The sequence below is a fragment of the Heterodontus francisci genome, chromosome 34 (genome assembly GCF_036365525.1).
Source record: "Heterodontus francisci isolate sHetFra1 chromosome 34, sHetFra1.hap1, whole genome shotgun sequence".
Taxonomy (NCBI): domain Eukaryota; kingdom Metazoa; phylum Chordata; class Chondrichthyes; order Heterodontiformes; family Heterodontidae; genus Heterodontus; species Heterodontus francisci.
Window position 1 is genome coordinate 23,518,433 of NC_090404.1, and position 13,900 is coordinate 23,532,332.

Sequence of the window (13,900 nt, forward strand, 5' to 3'; positions counted from 1 at the left end):
AAAACCGATCTGGAGTAGCCATGGAGTACCATGGCTACAAGAGCAGTTCAGAGGCTAGGAATCTTGCGGCAAGTAACTCACCTCCTGACTCGCTAAAGCCTGTTCACCATCTACAAGGCACAAGCCAGGAGTGTGACGGAATATTGTCCACTTGCCTGGATGGGTGCAGCTCCAACAGCAGTCAAGAAGCTCGACACCATCCAGGACAAAGCAACCCGCTTGATTAACACCCCGTCCACAAACATTCACTCCCTCCACCATCAACGCACATGGGCAGCAGTGTGTACCATCTACAAGATGCACAGCAGCAACACACTAAGGCTACTCAGGCAGCACCTTCCAAACTTGCGAACTCTACCACCTAGAAGGAGAAGGACTGCAGATGCGTGGGAACACCACCACCTGCAAGTTCCCCTCCAAGCCACACACCATCCTGACTTGGAACTATATTGCCATTCCTTCACCGTCGCTGGGTCAAAATCCTGGAACTCCCTTCCTAATAGCACTGTCGTTGTACCTGCCCCCCATGGCCTGCAGCGGTTCCAGAGGGCAGCTCACTGCAACCTTTCCATGGGCATTTAGGGATGGGCAATAAATTCTGACCAGCCAGTGATGCCCACATCCCATGAACAAATTAACAACAAAAGCATCTTTAACCGGTCCCGGATGTTTGGATACTGGAATAAAATGTACTGCTAATAGGAGATTGACTGATCAATGTAGCTTTACTCTTTTCCAGGTGCTTGGTCAATGGGATAAGCTGCTGGTTAGAATCCACCCATCTACGAAAGATCTTGGACACACAGCAAACAATCCATTTCAGTGAGGTGTCTTCTCTTGGTGCATCTTTGTTGATGGCTGTGAAGGCAAACATTTGAGAAGTGTGGCGCAGTGGTTAGCACTGCAGCCTCACAGCTCCAGCGACCCGGGTTCAATTCTGGGTACTGCCTGTGTGGTGTTTGCAAGTTCTCCCTGTGTCTGCGTGGGTTTCCTCCGGGTGCTCCGGTTTCCTCCCACATGCCAAAAGACTTGCAGATTGATAGGTAAATTGGCCATTATAAATTGCCCCTAGTATAGGTTGGTGGTAGGCAAATATAGGGACAGGTGGGGATGTGGTAGGAATATGGAATTAGTGTAGGATTAGTGTAAATGGGTGGTTGATGGTCGGCACAGACTCAGTGGGCCAAAGGGCCTGTTTCAGTGCTGTATCTCTAAACTAAAACTAAACAGGTTCTGCCGCAAGTGCTGCACGTGAAGCTGCCAAGTGATGTAGTTTCTAACTACTGTCAAGATAGCGGAGCAACTGGTCATCATGGCAGTGCACGCCAGTTCACAGATAGTGTCGCTATTTCCATCGTTCACCAGCGAGTGACTCCCAGTGTGATAATCGACATTTAGGGCCTCCCTGTCGCGCTTTCAAGCATCCTTAAAGTGGAGCTTTTTTCACCCCACTGGTTGTCTGGCCCCAGCTAACTCAGACATAAGGTGCTTTGGTAGGCGGCTATCTTTCATCCTGCGGATGTGTCCGATCTACCAAAGCTACCTCTGTTTGATTAGTGTCAACGCCCTTCGGAGCTTTGCCTTTGAGATGACTGCCATGTTTGTGATTTGTCCTACCAAGATATACCCATAATGTGACGCCAACAGCAAAGATGGAAATTCTTTTCCTGATCGTCGTCATTGTTTCACAGCCATACAGTGTGCTGTGAACACAGGCTTTACAAACCATCAGCTTGGTACTAAGGGCCAGCTCGTTGTTATCCCATGTGCATTTCACGAGTCAGCAAAAGGCGGTACCTGATTTCCCTATCTGTGTGTCGAGCATCTTGGAACAGATTATCTGTCACTGTGGACCCCCGGTAGTAAGATTTGCTAACCATGTCCAGTGGGGTGTTATTTAGTGTAATCAAGGCGGATATGCAACATATTATCTCATTAACATGATTTTCCTGAGGCTTATAGTCAACAAAAGCAATTTACAGGCGTGGACAAGACAGTCTTTGCAGCTGAATTTCCGTGTGAGTGCCCAACACTGCATCATCAGCCTCTTGGAGTTCCTTGATCAGCACGCTATGTGTTTTTGTCTTTGCTTCCAGCCTTGATAGGTTGTAGAGCTTGCCGTATGCAAGTAGATGCCTTCCATATCTGCAGGGAAGGCGATGGTCAAAATCATGGAGAAGAAGATGCTAAACAGAGTGGGGGCTTGGACAGGTAATAGGGAATTAATTGATCATTGTAGCTTTACACAGTCCCAAGTGTTTGGTCAGCAAACAGAATTCTAAGCTAATCGAAGCTGCTTAAATGATTTAACTCGGACCCCAGTGTTTGGTGAACTGAACAGTATGACCACACTAAATATCACCATACTACTGAACACAATTGCACTGAACTTGAGCAGTCAACACTGAATGCAATCGTGTTGAATGGGACTTTTCAACACAGAGGATTATTGTGCATAACTGGACGTGGAAGTCACTGGGCTGAACTGGTTAACATTGAGAGTAACTGTGCTGAACTAAATCTGTGTACCTTGAATGTAACCATGCTGAACTAAAGTTGTGTACACTGAACGTGACCATGCTGAACTAAACCTCTGCCCAATGATTGCGACCCTGTTGAACTTGACCTCTCCATACCGATTATAACCGCCCCAACCTCGACCAGACCACAATAAATGCAAAATCGCTCTAATGGTCACTTCTCCCCTGAATATAACTACGCAGAACTTGGCCATCAATACTGAAGGCAGCTGTGCTGGTGTAGATGTTTCCACACATGCTGACCCCGAACGGTCCGCACTGCAGGAACTCAGCTGCATTGAAGTGGATGCACCGTCTCAGAGGGATTTGGTGTCAGGTGCATATGACCCGGCATCACACGGACTGGAGCTGAATAGTGATCAGGAAACAGAACATGGTTGGAGCTTATGTCCGGTCAGTTATGCCTTTTTTTGTGGGCATTTGACTCAGCATTAAAGGGTTTAAACCCGGGGATTCACTTTCATCATTGCAAGCACCTATTAAATTTTTCATTATCGTAACTGTAATTAGGATCATATTGTAGTCTCTGGTTATTTCACTTTAAAGCCATGTCAGATCCCTTGAAAACCATTCATTTCATCAAACTAAAAGCACGAGCCCGGCAGCAGCTGCACTAATCTGTTTGTTTCAATTAGCGTAACTAATGCAAAAGATTAAACCATCTAATTACCTCCCTGGAGCCTGACATCAGGTATAGATATGACAATCTTTGAGTGTAGCTCACAGCGTGCTCAGAGTTTCTGATAGAAATGCATGGATCAGCAAAAGGTCTGGTGTTTGCCATTTACTATCCTGTCCTTGCAGCTATTGGGATTCCAGGTACAGCATTGAACTTAGATATTAGTAATGGAAATTAACGATTAGCTTTGTCACTGCTTTTATTTACCACTAGCATTACGGATATCCTTTCTGTCCTTTATTGGGTTAAGTTCCCAAATTTAATATGAAGATTGCTTCTGTCCAATTGTAATTTCTCTTGTTTTACAGTATCATTTCGCACTTTAACAGTATTATTTCTCTATTTTAATATAATATATTGGAAATTTACTGATAGAATTTTTTGTCATCAATGTTAAAATTTCTCCCTTTAGAAGTGTCATTAATGATATGATTTCTTTGCATTACCAGTGTAATTTCACCCACTTTCCAGTATCACTTTCTAATTTGGCAGCACAATTTCTCCCCTTCAGTGGTATTATTTTCCCATGAATCAGTGGCATTTCTCCTTCGTGAAAGTACAATTAAATTCTTCTAACTGTATAAGGTCTCCCTTTTACATGTTCCATTTCACATGGAAAATGTAGTTATATTCTTGACACTGTTACTGTGGGTGACTTATCACACTGCTATCAAGGTGTAAACGTAGTTCTGTTGTGCTATTGTGCCTGTTGCTGTGGGTAAATTATCACAGTGTTATCACAGTGCATACACAGATCTATTATTCTATTGACACCGTGATTGCATTATTACGCTGTAAGCATGGTATAAATGGAGTTCTGTTGTGTTACTGGCACTGTTATTGTGGGAGAATTATCACTGCTACCACAGTGTACATCGAGGTCTTCTGTATTAATAACATTGAGACCAGCTGCCTGATTTGCATTGATGATTCACTGATTGAAATTATTCAACAATTTAGTAATTTCTGTGTGAATTTAATGAATGGACTCATTGAAGCGACATTAATAGGTATCAAGTCATTAACAGAAATATAAGCAATGTAAAATGTAGCTGTTTTATGGATTAATCTGTACTTACCCTAAATTCACAAAATGCAGTGCTTCTATTCTCAGTCTCTAACTCTCACTGTTTCCGCCCGGCTCTCCTCTTCTACATTAGCTGCTGATCATTGCTCTACAATGTGTTCTACTGAGTCTGAATGCTCTAAGCCCCTGGTAATATCTGGGACTGTTCCCATCTTCAATCTTTTCGTCATAATTTCTGAGACTGAAAACTGGTGGCATCTCTCGCATCTGAATATATAAGTTTCAACTTCAATTCCCAATATAGGACAAATCTAATCACCGATGCCATCCATGCAGCATAGCACAGTACTGAAGAAATGCTGCAGTATGGGAGGGAAACTTTCACAGCAACATAGAAATCAGGAGCAGGAGTAGGCCATTCGGCCCTTCGAGCCTGCTCCACCATTCATTATGATCATGGCTGATCATCCAACTGAGTAACCTGTTCCCGCTTTCCCCCCATATCTTTGATCCCGATATCTATATCTAACGCTTTCTTGAAAACATACAATGTTTTGGCTTCAAATGCTTTTTGTGGTAGCGAATTCTACAGGCTCACCGCAGTCTGGGTGAAGTAAATTCCCCTCACCTCTGTCCTGAAAGGTTTACCCCGTGTCCTTAGACTATGAGCCCGGTTCTGGAATCACCCACCATCGGGAACATGCTTCCTGCATCTACCCTGTCAAATAAGACCTCATAATCCACCACCTGATTAACGGGAGAAGTGCTTGGCATTATCACGACATCAACAGTAATCCCCTCCAGAAAGTCAGGAAACACTAATTGGCCATTCGATTCTCTGTGTTGGAAAATCTCTTCAAACATGTTGACAGTCGAATTTTCTAACAATGAATCTTTTGACAGTATTTCATGGATGAGGGTCTTTTAGTTCCTGAGCAGGATATAATCCATTTTAAATGCATGTTTCCTGTAAGTTTCCACTTTTATTGTCGGTTATTATATTATATACCCTCTTAAATATCTTTTGCAATATGTTACTGATGTTATTTTTCTTGTCTGTTTTATGTTATCATTTTGGTTTCAATGGATTTCTGATGCCTTTGTGTTCTCCATTATGTTTGATTGTATTATTTTACATTCCGATGATATTAATCTGTCTTATGTTGCATCCAGATGATTATTTTAAACACAGAAGCAAATGCCAGGAGGTTAAGTGATATTTTTCCATGCGGGATCATGTGTCAAATCTGAATTTCAAGCAAAATTCTGTAAAACAGATCATTTCCTTGGATATCCGGCCAGTAATTTTCCTGATATCTGTTGCTCACACACATACACTCTCCCTTTTTCTATTAGCCTCTCTCTGCCTCTATTACAGCTAACTTGGCAGTAATTGTGATCCTGTTCAGAGGAAGATGCGGTCTCTCCAGATGTATCACTTACTACCTGATGTCCATGGCAGTGACAGATCTCCTGGTCATGATCACTGCTGTGATATTAAACCGGATTGTTGGTATTTATTTTCCGCTCAGTTTCCTGTTCATCACACCCATATGCAGTTTCCGTATTGCACTAAACTTTGCAATAATAGACAGTTCTGTCTGGTTAACAGTCGCTTTCACCTTTGATCGATTTGTGGCCATTTGTTGCCAGAAGCTGAAAATAAAATACTGCACTGAGAAAACGGCAGCTCGGGTTATAGGAACCGTGTCCACACTGAGCTGTTCATTATATACCTTTTTGTATTTTATATATGAACCTTTGTATATAATTAACAATATACCCTGGTTCTGTAGCATAAAATTAAGATTTTATACGTCACCTGCATGGACTGCATATGACTGGATACGCTGCATTTTAACCCCTTGTCTCCCATTCATTTTGATTTTGCTGCTCAATGCTCTGACAGTCAGACACATTCTAGTGGCCAGTAGAGCTCGCAGGAGACTCCGGGCCCACAGCAATGGAGAGACTCAGAGTGACCCAGAGATGGAGAAACGGAGAAAGTCCATTGTTTTACTGTTCGCCATCTCGGGCAGTTTCATCCTGTTGTATTTGTTACTTGTTATAAATTTCCTTTATGTCCGAATTGCGAAACGTAATTATTTCTCTGGTTCCAATTTCAACAAATCAAATTTTATTCTGGACCAATGTGGATATATGCTTCAGCTTTTGAATTCCTGCATTAATCCATTTATTTATGCAGGGACTCAGAGCAAATTCAGAGAGGAGTTAAAGAATGGAGTGAAATATCCACTGAGTCTAATTCTTAAATTGTTTAAACGATGAAAATATTGAAATCCAACATGAAATTCACATTATATTCCATCCAGTGTTCTTCTTGTGCATGTCACACATGGCTTCCCCTCCCAGAAAAATAGTCACTCGGTTTGAGATCATTTCCATTGTGTAAATTTAGGAATGCATGAGCAACACATTCCCATCAGCTCCAATGATCCTGAGGTATCGGTACATTTATGTGGGAGACAGAGATTCCGACCTCTTCTCTGTTATTATCAAGTTTAACTGTTCAATGAAGGGACACCAATATCCCTGCTGGAAATGATCTGTGTCTTAAGGGTAGTGTAAGATTATTAGATTGCGAGAAGTTATTAACCAGAATACTAATGGTTAAAATGTAGCTACTATAAACTAACAACTTACTTTTCGTTATAAACTAAGGTTTAGCTTCATTAGAGCCCTTCTTTGTCGTATGGTAAAGTACGAAAACTAAGGAAATAGGTCAAAGTATAGGCAAGATATAAAGGTAGAGGGATTCCGGGAGATTGACAAGTTCTCAAATGCTTAGTTGCAGCCAACCGTCAGAAATTAGAGCAGACGGTGAAAACAGCTTCTGCAAGAACGGGATGAAGCTTTGTCACGTATTGTGATAAGGTGGATAAGAGTGTAAATGCAATCATCACCACACAGTGGTATTACGTATGTAAATACAAAATGTTAGCAACAGCCAAAAAATGATCTTTCATTGGTTAAATAGGCATCCTTTAAACACAAAGCTAAAGATGATCGGGGAAAGGGAGGGTTAATTGGAAAGCACCCAAGGTAAAAGAAGCCTTGACGTTTGCCTATACCACAGAGAATTTTGAAACAACAACAAGACACAAGAGAGAAAAAGAGACTAAAAAAATTTGTTGACCAGAAGCTGCAAGAGCAAGAGTCGGGCGCTAATATGGGTAGTATAATTAGTGTTCGACTGTTAATTACTGCCTGAGTTTGTGACTATAGTTTACCTGAAAACTTTATAAACTTATCCTCACATTTATGTCAATAAAGTAAATTCACAATAAAGCTTTCTCTGCCAAGTCTGTTCCTGCCTAAAAAGGAAGCATTAACCCCCACTATCATACCTAATCTTTCATCTGTTGACTGTGGCAGGATCTGGTACATTGTGAACACTTTTTGAGACAATGTAAGGATCTTGAGTTCATGAGTGTGGCTGGCACGCGTCTTGGGATGGAAAACCCTTTTGGGGAGTGTGCAGACCTTAAAGGATGCAACACTGATGTAAAGGCTCTTATAAAAGAATATAGAAAGAGAATTGATAAAGTGATATCGTCTAAAGATATTAAAGGGATCTGCGAGCAGAAGTACAAGAAATTTATAGACTTAATTTAAGATAGGATAGGCCAGAAGAAGTTAAAGATAGAGAAGGCAAAAAAAAACCTTCTGTCTTACAGCACTTAGCAGATTCAAGAGGCCATTACTCAGGCACATAAAGAGGTTGAGAGACTGAGATTGAGTGAATGAACTCTATAATGAATGACTGTCGCAGCCGTGATTGACGCTCAGGAAAATAAAAGTAGTTGAAACAACAGATGGAGGACAAAAAGTATTTAATAGAAAATATTTGGAACTGCAGGAAATATGGGGACACAACGGGCAATTGGGTCTGCACTAACCTTTGAAGGTGCTGCCCCAGCCTCCTACGAGGACGATGGTGGAAACGTAGATTAGGGAGAGCAAAGTGGGAAAGTGAGAGATATGGGAGTGAGGAACGAGGGACAAGTTAAACACGATGTTTTTCACGAAAATTAAAGTGAGTAAAAGCAAATTACTATGTATTTTGTTCGAGTCTGTAGGTATGAACGTTGGAAACTTCGACGAATGAATGTCATTATCTGTGCAGCTTGTGTTCTGTCGAGCAACAGTCATCAACCCTTTGTAATCTGCCTTTAGTTTTGAAAGTATGGATTTGTTACTTTCTCTGTTTATACATGTGTATATTTTTGTTGGGACCTTGAGTCATGTTTTTGTTGTGAACCAGTTGAACCTGTGTGTTCCTTGGGCTCTGGACTAGGAATTTAACATAGACTTTTTGTCCTTTAAATTCGTAACCCGTTAGAGGAATCAGTATTTCTAAGTTGTTTGAATTTTTTTTTAAGTGTGAATGTGACTGTTGACTCTGCTCATGTCAATTTAAGATTGTGCACGGAAAATTGGGATAGTAACATTAAATTATAACATTTCAAATAAAGAAACTGGTGCAATGTTTTATTTTATTTAAACTGTTGGTTTTTTAACTGTGTAAAGGCCAGGAACAATTTTGTAAGAGTTAAGCTTCTGCCTTGTAGATGTCTGGCAGAAATCCAATTTGAAGTTTTAAAACATTGCTTTAATTGGACCAAAGTTTAAAAATCTGCCAATTTATTTGCAGTTTAAATTGAAGACATGTCAGACTGACTGTTGTAAAGCAACAAACATCCGGAATTGGAAATTGGTTCAAGGGAGTGAAAAATAAATTAAAGAGATATAGTAAAGGTTCTGTCTGTTTAAAGTTTGATTAAGAGGCTGTTGTTTAAGCGTTCATTTTAAGAATGTTGAATAATCTTTTCTGTAGTCTTCGCTCTTGCCTATAGTTTCACCTGAAGAAAGAACAAGAAAAAAATGACATAATTTATCTTTCCTTTTTCAAAAAAAAGTGTGATATATTCTGTTCCGTGGGTAGTTAATAAACATTGGTGTGAATTAATTTTAAATTATTAACAAACCTTTTAGGAGAACTTAAATGTAATTTGTGGCCATGATGAACTTCCAAGTTATCATGTCAAGTTATAAGGGAGTCTTTAATTCTGGATATAAGGCTCGCTCATATAACATCAGTTGTTTAACATTTTAAATGTATGCTGCGATTTGTAATTTTAAAATCATCCTATTTGTATCCAAAAAAAAATCCTGTGGTTCAAAATGTCTTACGAATTTGTTCATAAGTTTGGAAACAATAGGAGTTTAATCTAAAATGTTGTCTTCCCTGATCGAGATGCTTTCCTTTGAATTTGATAATGTTACTAATGAAGTTTGTTGTTTTCAACCCCTACGGATACCAAAAAGAATTGGAAAAAAACTCTTTCAAATGGAGTTGGTTCTTATTTATGTTATGTAAAGTGATACCTCTGAGAAACCCTCTTGTAAATTAACTGAAAAATTAATCCTTCTGCAGCTGATTCTTTCCCACTTTTAATTCACCACACAATGTTTGTATTGCTCAGTGTAAATGTATGCATTGGATATTATTAAATTTTAAGTTTTGGAATTGGCAGATATTATCCACTTGGGCTTTGGGGTAAAGCTACAATGGACATTTTGCGTTTTTTTTTAATGGATGATGATAATTTCCAGAGTCACACGAGAACCAATAACGGCAAGAGATCGAGCAGCTTTAATAATTTAAGAATGTATCTGCAGATATCAAATGTCAATGCATAATTGGACTAAAGGTTCTCTGCTTTTTCGGAAACTTTTTGCTACTTGTTATTTTTCGAGACAAAGTGCGTAAGAACAGGAATTGTAAACGTTGCCTTTAAACTGCTTGTAAGAATTCGGTCTCTGTTGTGAAAGCATCGTTTTAAACTATCAAGCCTGGGCATAAGACATTGGAGTCGCTTAGCTAAATTAAATTGACATGAGTGGTTCCTTCAAGAACTCAAAGGGAAAATTTACCTGAATTTTAAGCAGATAATAGAATTCTAAACAAATTGATTGACTAACAGTCTCAGTGGTTCCTGATTATCAAGAAATAAGGTTCTTTTGGGAGAAGAAGTGGTAAATTAACCAATCCTGTCACCCCCAGCAACACTGATTTGAATTTGAGATAATTGGTGATGAAAATAATCCAATGTAATTAGCAAATTACTTTCAAGAAACTAATATTTCATCTAAGATTTTTAACAAGTAAACAAAATATGATAATGCCTGGAATAAAATGGGAATGATTAAGTTATGTTTAAAGATATTCTGAGAATAATAGACTATAAAGTTTCTCCAGGCATCAACAAATAAATAGAATTATAATTAACGGCAATTGGAAGTTAGATCTGGCTAATGTTAGAGATAATAAATGAATTTTGGGAACAAATGACTTTGGAATTAGAATTGAAACTGTTACATTAATAAAGTGTAGCATTTTCAAAAAGTCCAGAACTTTGCAATGAAATTCAGGAAAGTGTAGATAAGGCAGATAATTTGATATCTTTCTCCTGGAGATATTTATTCATTTATAGATACAGCACTGAAACAGGCCCTTCGGCCCACCGAGTCTGTGCCAACCAAGAACCAACCATTTATACTAACCCGACAGTAATCCCATATTCCCTACCACCTACCTACACTAGGAGCAATTTACAATGGTCAATTTGCCTATCACCTGCATGTCTTTGGCGGTGGGAGGAAACCGGAGCACCCACCCGGTCACAGGGAGAACCTGCAAACCCCGCACAAGCAGTACCCAGAATCGAACGCGGGTCTCTGGAGCTGTAAGGCTGCGGTGCTAACCACTGCGCCACTGTGCCGCCATTTGTGTCCTTGCCTATGAGATATAGAACATAGAACATAGAAAAATACAGCACAGAACAGGCCCTTCGGCCCACGATGTTGTGCCGATCCTTTGTCCTCTGTCAAGGACAATTTAATCTATACCCCATCATTCTCCTTTATCCATATACCTATCTAAAAGCCGTTTGAAAGTCCCTAAAGTTTCTGACTCAACAACTTCCCCAGGCAAGGCATTCCATGCCCCGACCACTCTCTGGGTAAAGAACCTTCCCCTGACATCCCCCTTATATCTCCCACCCTTCACCTTAAATTTATGACCCCTTGTAACGCTTTGCTCCACCCGGGGAAAAAGTTTCTGACTGTCTACCCTATCTATTCCCCTGATCATCTTATAAACCTCTATCATGTCACCCCTCATCCTTCTCCGTTCTAATGAGAAGAGGCCTAGAATGTTCAGCCTTTCCTCGTAAGACTTATTCTCCATTCCAGGCAACATCCTGGTAAATCTCCTCTGCACCCTCTCCAAGGCTTCCACATCCTTCCTAAAATGAGGCGACCAGAACTGCACACAGTACTCCAAATGAGGCCTTACCAAGGTCCTGTACAGCTGCATCATCACCTCACGGCTCTTAAATTCAATCCCTCTGCTAATGAACGCTAACACCCCATATGCCTTCTTCACAGCCCTATCCACTTGAGTTGCAACTTTCAACGATCTATGCACATAGACCCCAAGGTCTCTCTGCTCCTCCACATGCCCAAGAACCCTACCGTTAACCCAGTATTTTGCATTCGTGTTTGTCCTTCCAAAATGGACGACCTCACACTTTTCAGGGTTAAACTCCATCTGCCACTTTTCAGCCCAGCACTGCAACCTATCCAAGTCCCTTTGCAGACGACAATAGCCCTCCTCGGTATCCACAACTCCACCAACCTTTGTATCATCTGCAAATTTACTGACCCACCCTTCGACTTCCTCATCCAAGTCGTTAATAAAAATCACAAACAGGAGAGGACCCAGAACTGATCCCTGTGGCACGCCACTGGTAACTGGGCTCCAGGCTGAGTATTTACCATCTAAGACCACTCTCTGCCTTCTATCAGTTAGCCAATTCTTAATCCAACTGGCCACATTCCCCACTATCCCATGCCTCCTGACTTTCTCCATAAGTCTACCATGGGGGACCTTATCAAATGCCTTACTAAAATCCATGTACACCACATCCACTGGTTTACCCTCATCCACTTGCTTGGTCACCTGCTCAAAGAATTCAATCAGGCTTGTGAGGCAAGACCTACCCCTCACAAAACCGTGCTGACTGTCCCGAATCAAGCAGTGTCTTTCCAGATGCTCAGAAATCCTATCCCTCAGCACCTTTTCCATCAACTTGCCTACCACCGAAGTAAGACTAACTGGCCTGTAATTCCCAGGGTTGTTCCTATTCCCTTTCTTGAACAGGGGCACAACATTTGCCACCCTCCAATCACCTGGTACCACCCCCGTCAACAGAGAAGATGAAAAGATCATTGCCAGCGGCTCTGCAATTTCATCCCTTGCTTCCCATAACATCCTTGGATATACCCCGTCAGGCCCGGGAGACTTGTCTATCTTCAAGTTATTCAAAAACCCCAACACATCTTCCCTCCTAACGAGCACTTCCTCGAGCTTACCAGTCTGTTTCACACCGTCCTCTTCAGTAATACACCCCTTCTCATTCGTAAATACCGAAGAGAAGTACTCATTCAAAACCTCACTTATCTCTTCCGGCTCAACACACAGTCTCCCGCTATTGTCCTTGACCGGACCTACGGTCCCCCTAGTCATCCTCATATTTCTGACATACGCGTAAAAGGCCTTGGGGTTTTCTTTTATCCTACCCGCCAAGCATTTTTCATGCCCTCTCTTAGCTCTCCTAATCCCTTTCTTCAGATCCTTCCTGGCCATCTTGTATCCCTCCAGAGCTATGCCTGTGCCCTTTTTCCTCAACCTTATATACGCATCCTTCTTCTTCCTAACAAGACTCTCAACCTCTCTTGTCAACCACGGTTCCCTCACATGACCATCCCTTCCCTGTCTGACAGGGACATGCTTATCAATGGCCCCTACTATCTGCTCCTTGAAAAAGTTCCACATTTCGACCGTGCCCTTCCCTGCCAGCATATGCTCCCAACTTATGCTCCTCAGTTCCTGCCTGACAGCATCATATCTACCCTTCCCCCAATTGTAAACCTTGCCCTGTTGCACATACCTATCCCTCTCCATTACCACAGTGAATGCTACAGAATTGTGATCACTATCTCCAAAGTGCTCGCCCACCAACAGCTCTATCACTTGCCCTGGTTCATTACCTAGTACCAAATCCAATATTGCCTCCCCTCTGGTCGGGCAGTCTACATACTGAGTCAGAAAAGCTTCCTGGACATACTGCACAAACACTACCCCATCCAAACTATTCGATCTAAAGAGTTGCCAATCAATATTTGGGAAGTTGAAATCCCCCATAATTACTACCCTGTGACTTCTGCTCCTTTCCAAAATCTGTTTCCCAATCTGCTCTTCCACCTCCCTGCTGCTATTGGGGGGCCGATAGAAAACTCCCATCAAGGTGACTGCTCCTTTCCTGTTCCTGACCTCAACCCACAGTGCCTCAGTCGGCAGATCCTCCTCGAAAATTCTTTCAGCAGTTGTTACACTATTTCTAACTAACAATGCCACCCCCCCCACCTCTTTTACCACCATTCCTAATCTTATGAAAACATCTATAACCAGGTACCTCCAAGAACCATTCCTCCCCCTCACCTATCCACGTTTCAGTGATGGCCACAACATCGTAGTTCCAAGTGCCCATCCACGCCTTCAATTCA

The 13,900-nt window shown here is 41.4% G+C and overlaps 1 protein-coding gene across 1 annotated transcript; it reads left to right on the top strand.

Moving 5' to 3' along the window:
- Nucleotides 1–3,289: 3,289 nt before the first annotated feature.
- LOC137348733 (probable G-protein coupled receptor 139) lies at nucleotides 3,290–6,535 on the top strand. Its single transcript, XM_068013986.1, has 2 exons — nucleotides 3,290–3,359; nucleotides 5,625–6,535. The coding sequence occupies exons 1-2, from the start codon at nucleotides 3,290–3,292 to the stop codon at nucleotides 6,533–6,535; spliced, it is 981 nt and encodes a 326-aa protein (XP_067870087.1).
- The last annotated feature ends 7,365 nt before the right edge of the window (nucleotides 6,536–13,900 follow it).